Below are 6,607 nucleotides of genomic sequence, written 5' to 3'. Positions count from 1 at the left end.
GCTGCCGCCCAGGAGGCAGCGGGCCGCCCTGGCAGGATGCCGCGCGGGGCCGGGGGCGCGGCTGCCATAAAGGGCCGGGCCGGGGCGGCGGGGTTAGGTGGCACTGCGGTAGCGGCAACGGGCGTCCGAATGCGGCACAGGGGTGCGGCGGCATCGGGCGGGAGCGGCTCCTCCCTCTGCTCCTCGTCGCCGCCGGCTCCTGACCAAGCCTCCCCGGCCGGCGGCGGGGCCAGGCCCGGCATGGCGTTCCCCGGGGCGCTAGGTAAGTGCCGCGGCGGGGTGGAGCGCCGTGCCGGTGACCTTGGCCGCGTGGGGGGCTCCTGCGGCGGCTGCGCCCGGGGCCTGGCGGTGCGGTGCGGTGCGGTGCGGCGCGGTGCGGTGCGGCCCCGCCGGGCGGGAGGCCGGGGCTTGGCGCCGTTCTAATGGCGTACGCTCGTTAGGAATTCATGTCCATTAAGTTCCTGATCAATAATTGTTTTTTTTAAATAATCATTCCATCATGATGCAACGCGTCCCAAGGGAAACTGCTTCCTTTTCTTCCACAGAGGTAGTGAGCTGAGGGGCACCCCGCGGTGCCTGCTTGAGGGAGGGCTGTAGGATAGGAGAGCACTGCCGCTCGCTCGGTGGTATCCGCACCCATCCCACGGCACGGGCACAGCAAGCTGCCGCTCCCCCGGCACTCACCTTGGAAAAAGGACAGCGCTTTAACAGCGGGATGCTGGATATGGGAGCCCTTTGTTCCCACCTGGGATGGTGTGGTTTGCATGAGGTGCCGCACAACTGTTTTGGGTCCGTTAAACTCCTTCCAATGACATGAGCTAGCAGCGATGTGGCTGACCCCTTCTTTCCAAGTGCTCTTTGCCTTGGCCTTTCCTTTGCTTGAGCGAAGAAGGGGAGACCAGTTTTTCTATGAAGGGAAAACAAACCCAACAAAAACGCAGCACTGGCCTCCACAGGAGATTGTGCTTGTATCTGTACATTCTGATTTTAACCTGGGTTACTGTCATGACTTAAGATATGATTCCTCGTGCAATGCACTTACTACTGCATTTTTGTTTCTGATGACAGTTTTTCAAGAAAAAGTTCATTTATACTGGGATATAGTTGGTCAGCCAATGATAAACCCTCAGCCGTGGGTTTTTTCCTGTTCCAGCTAGTACTGAATGTATTATAATTGCTGATTTCATAGCTGAAACTTTCCAGACTTGACTCAGATCTTACAGCTTACAGTGGTTGAATTACTCACTGAAAATACTGGTTTTACTGGGGCTGAAGTGGCCCAAAAGGTCCCCGTTGCTGGCAGCTGGATGTCAGTCACTGCTGCTGACAGCTGTGCTCGTTGAGGTCAGTGGAAAGACTCCTATGACTTCGTTGAGGTTTGAAATTGAGAGACTGAATCTAAGTTTGGATGCTTCGAAGACATCCTGCTTAATTGTCACCGAATCGTTCAGCTGAGCATTTATGTATTTTTGTTTGTTATGTAGCAGTACTTAATTTAGGAAGTCTCAATACTAATTGCCAAACAAATACTCGGCAAGAAGAAAGACTGCATTGAGTCAGATTCACAGTTCTTTCAAGTCAGTGAAGTTTTTCCACTGGGCTCAGAGTTTGTTTAAAAAAAATAAAATAAAATAATGTAGGTGATCGCTAAATTGCCATGTTGTTGCCCAGTGCTTCTCTCATCACCTCTTAATACTGAGTTTGTTTTTGAAATAAAAGGGAAAGTGTTTTCAAAGCAACTGTGAAAACAGGTGGACATTAATTAGAATCTTTTAGGCTGAAAACAACAGGATCACATATCAAAAGGATCACATATCAACATATGAAACTTGCAGCATGCCTTTGGAAATACTGCAGTGGGCTGATAAGTTGTACCTTGAGTGGTTAACAACTGCCATGCCCCATACGGGTTTTTAGCATGCATCTCGTCATTTAAATGAATGCCGTCTCATAAAACAGGTTTGTATTTTTGTGACCAAAAAGGATTCTGCAGTGCCAGTTTTGGACCCAAGTTTCACATTTTGGGAGTGCTTGGATCCATTTGTTGTGACATGTCCATTGCTATTTTTAACTTATGTGGTTAGAGTTGAGTCGTCTTTGTTACAAACTCCATCACACTGAAGGCATTCAAAATGCTTTAAAGCGCATAACAAGCAGTGCTGGACAGCGGCTTGCAAGAACTGTATTTCTTTTTCTGTCCAGAATGCTAGCGGATGTCAGAACTTACTCAATGCATCAGTATGAGATATAAATAAATTATTGAAACTAAAGAAGAAACACTAAAGGTGGTATTTTCAGTAGTGCTGGTGTAACAAAGTGGAAATATTTTGTTACAAAAGGCTACATAAATAGAAAATGAAAATAACTAAACCTATCTGGTATTTAAATGTCAAGTAGAATTTAAGTCTGTATCTTGTCTGCTTCCCGCATGCAACTCAAAAGCAGAGTATGAGCCACTGAAAGCAAATTTAAAAAAGAAGAATAGAGTTAACTGCAGCGTTTTCACTTCTGTTGTACAGCCAGTTTATCTCACAGCAGCACCATGACTTCTTTGTGGAAAGAATGGGGTGAGGTAGAAATGTGCAACATTCTTCTCTAACTTGTTTGTGGTGCTGCAATTGCTTTGAAGTCAGTGAGCAGCAGAGGAGGCAGGTGGCAGTGGATGTGATTTCCTAGTTCACTGCAAGAACACACAGCTCAAAATGCATTGTATTGCAAATAAGTCTATTTGATTATGCAAGTGAATGGAATCTACTGGCAAATCTGTACACATCCATCTTAGGAATTTTTATGATGCAAGATAACACCATGTGTTAAAGAATGAATGCTTGCAGTAAACCTTGTACTCTTGCCTTTTGTGAAGTTCTCAAAAGCAACCCAGAAGACTTGTTTTAACACTTACAGCTTCTACATGTCAGCAAAGAACTATTTGGCAGTTAGTCTCATACACAGGTCTACCATTAGATTTATTGTTACCACAGAAAGTCCCTTGGATTGCCTTACTGTCCTTTAGGAGTTTCGTACTTCCTACTGAACTGGCACCTTAGAAACCATACTCCTATTAGAAAGAAAAAAAACACCAAACAGCCGCAACAAAACATCTCAGTGAGTACAGTAAGAAGTTCTGAATTTACAGTTTATCATGGCCATGCGAGAAAAGATGCTCAGTGGATTCCTGTGATTGTTGCATATTGCACAGTAGTTTAAATTCTGCATAGCTGTTCTACTTTATTCTGCTTATGAAGAGAAGGCTCCCAGGAGATTTAGTAGTGGCCTTCCAGTATTTCCAGGGGCTCTACAGAGGTGGATGAGGAGGGACTATATCAGGGAGAGCAGTGACAGGACAAGGCGTAACAGTTCTAAACTAAAAGAGGGTAGGTTTAGGTTAAGGATTAAGAAAACAACTGTAGTGATGAAGATGGTAAGGCACTGCCCAGCTGCCCAGAGAAGCTGTGGATGTCCCATTCCTGGAGGTGCTCAAGGCTGGGTTGGTGGGGGGCAACCAGCCCCCAGCTGAGGGCTGGAACTAGATGGTCTTTAAGGTCCCTTCCAACCCAAACCATCCAATGACTCTGATTTTTTTGCTGTAAGCTCTTAATTTCAGTAAGCATGCTACCAAAAAAAAAAAAAAGTTTCTCCAGCATTTCTTATTTCTACTTACAAGTTACTTAAAAATATAACTTTGTCAACTGTCTTCCTTGTTAGCTGAGATGCCCAGACAGTTCCCAAAGCTGAACATCTCTGAGGTTGATGAGCAAGTGCGACTTCTGGCAGAGAAGGTATTTGCTAAAGTTCTCCGAGAAGAAGACAGCAAGGATGCCTTGTCACTATTCACCGTGCCTGAAGACTGCCCTATTGGGCAGAAAGAGGCCAAGGAAAGGGAACTTCAGAAGGAACTGGCAGAACAACAGTCCGTGGAAACAGCTAAAAGGTTTGTTCAGTAGCTTCCTTAGTGGGAAATAGTTTTTAAATAAGTTTGAGTTAATTTTGAAATATCTGGCAAACAGCATTCTGTCTGTTGTTACCTCAGGAGAAAGGTGAACAGGTACCAAGGGTAGCTGTGGGATATCTTTCTGTGCTATGCAGGTGGTGTGGGGATGGGTCCTAGGGAGCTTGGACTAGTGAAGTCAACTCCTCACCTGTGTTTCCAGCAATAGCATAGATAGTGCTCATAAGAGCTTGACAGACAGCTTAGCTGGGTAGAAGTGAAAGAAACTCACTCATTCTCTAACATAAGAAAGAGTAACAAAATTAAAAAAAAAAAAAAAACTTTTTTTTTTTCAAATATAATATTTTCATTCAGAAAAATGGAAAATTTTAACCAACAGAAAATGACAGTGGTATGATATTTCTTTTAGTCTCTCTAAAAATAGATGAAAGTAAAGTTTTGACATTTAACATCAAGGGAGAAACTGAAAAGAGAGACTGGCATAATGAGGTTATTTGTAGGTTTCCTTAACTCACAGAGATAAAATGTAACCATTATCAGCCATAAAGGTGCGCATCTCAGGTTTGCTAGTTTTATTTTCCTACTTCAACATACAGTCCACCTTTGGCTTGATTAGACTAATGGGTAAACCAAACTTGATTTGGCTTATGATTTTCTTCTGAGAGAGAGAGAGAGAGAGAGAGAGTCTTACATGGATGTCAGGCTGTCCCGGTGTCTTAGTCTTTAGCGAACTGGTTGGACTTATTTGTTAAGAGTCACATGAGCTCAGTAGCAGTCCAACACCAAATGGCTTGGGTGTGTACAGACTCATCAAAAAGCACGCAAACAAGGAGGGCTTTGAAACTGATAGCTAAACACGTACCCTGTTAGCTCCAGACCATCAGCTGAGCAGCACTTGGCATCATGTTTCTGGAACAGAAGGGAGAAGAGCTAGTTTAATTGAATTAAGGTATGATACACAGATGGCATGGGCTTAGCCTTTAGGTTTTGAGTTGTGCAAATGGGTTTCCCAAATCTAGATGTTATTTGGACACCTATCTGGTATATTTTTCTTCCTGAAATAATAAGTTTCACTTTTAATGTGTGGAAATTGCTTTACAAAAATAGGTTCCATCAAACTGTGTTTCTGTACCTAAAGCTTTGTACAAACCTAAATGTGGGAAAGGGGCTATAACGTGTGTGTTGCTTATGTATGGGAACAGAACAAGTATTTGTCCCTGTCGTACCGGACTGAAGCGTACTTAGAGAACAGTTACATGAGTGAAGGTTCTGTTGCTTTCAGTTGCAGCTGATTCAACATTACCTTTCAAGAATTTAATACAGATTTCAGAGATGGCTGCAAGTACTTGTGAGGATGGAATTTGGTCATAGGGTATTATTCATATTATTCATACCACCAGTGTGTGCTGAATGTCACAGAGGTAACACACAGCTTCCAGAGAGTATTCCAATATTCCTTTTCCTTTGTTAGTGGTTCTTACTGACATTTTAAAGTGTTGGAATCTGATTTACAAAATGAGGGAAGACAGTATTGCCACAGTACGTAGGAAAGTGATATTACAGACAGTTTATCATATCATATCTATTTGTTATGTGGGTATTTAAGCTGAGAAAGGAAAATTAATTAAATCTTTAGAGATAATACAGACCTTCACTCAAGATACTACAATTACTTCACTGAAAAATAGAAGAAGCACGCTTCTTCAGCTGTTTTGTCTAAGGCACATATCTATCGCAGTTTCTCTGAGACAGCAAAAGCTTTTAAATCTGTGGGGGCTATGCATTTACAGCCTCAAGAGGAGGAATGGACTTCCATATCAAAGCCATGCTATGTTATTACTCTGATAACCAATGTTAGACTTCTGATCGAGTCTCATCAAACACTACCCATGGAATAACTGTATTTGTTCATCTTTTTTCTTACATATTTAACTGAATGACTGTATCTGAAATGTTGGTGCATACAGCTGTTGGACAAGTAGATAAGATTTTAAATCCGGAATGTTTTGGGATGAATAAAACTTGTGTAATAGCACGATACCTTATAACAACTTACCTGATGTAACATTCACTTACTTTCTTTCTCTCATACTTTGAATTCTGCTCTTACTGTAAGTAAAGCAGCCGTACTTCCTTTCTGCACAGTGACTTGCTGATACAGAATTTGTAAGAAGTGAAACAAAACAAATCTTAGTGGGTTTGTAAGTGATTGTAAATAAATTATGGCATATTATATTTGTAGTGCAATTGTACATAGGAAATATAATGCAAAATGTCAAAAGCTAAAAGCACAAATATTTTGTGACCAACGTTTTTGTTGTGATATGAGAGATTTCATCTTGTAAACTTTTTTAGGAGATGTGTTCTTTGCTGTAATCTGTTTTCCAAAGTATTTAATGTTTTATACCATGGCTCATTTAATATTTTATACCATGAATTCCTAGGAAGAAAAGTTTCAAGATGATTCGATCTCAGTCTTTGTCATTACAAATTCCATCTCAGGAATGGAAAGCACCATCAGCCAATCCTCCTCTGTCTCCTACAACACCAGTTCTTCAAAGTGCTTTTCTGCCAGTGCAGGTGCCATATGACGTACCGGAATTTCAGAGAGTTTCCATTAGTGGGGACTACTGTGCAGGGGTAAGAAGCTATTTTTTT

At 42.4% G+C, this 6,607-nt stretch overlaps 1 protein-coding gene across 3 annotated transcripts in view; it reads left to right on the top strand.

The window, feature by feature from the left end:
* Positions 1-6,607, top strand: part of AMPD3 (adenosine monophosphate deaminase 3) — a 30,298-nt gene that overhangs the window by 398 nt on the left and 23,293 nt on the right. For 2 of the 3 annotated variants that reach the window (XM_021402875.1, XM_021402876.1), the window contains exons 1-3: positions 7-262; positions 3,706-3,931; positions 6,394-6,589. In XM_021402875.1, coding sequence (XP_021258550.1) covers positions 37-262; positions 3,706-3,931; positions 6,394-6,589 — 648 coding nt within the window. In that variant the 5' untranslated portion in view covers positions 7-36. Of the gene's footprint in view, positions 1-6; positions 263-3,705; positions 3,932-6,393; positions 6,590-6,607 lie in introns of those variants that run through there. The other variant, XM_021402878.1, reaches the window with a different exon arrangement.

Source organism: Numida meleagris, chromosome 6, assembly GCF_002078875.1.
Source record: "Numida meleagris isolate 19003 breed g44 Domestic line chromosome 6, NumMel1.0, whole genome shotgun sequence".
Lineage (NCBI taxonomy): Eukaryota > Metazoa > Chordata > Aves > Galliformes > Numididae > Numida > Numida meleagris.
Note: the sequence above shows the minus strand (reverse complement) of the source record. Positions and strands in the feature narration are given on the sequence as shown.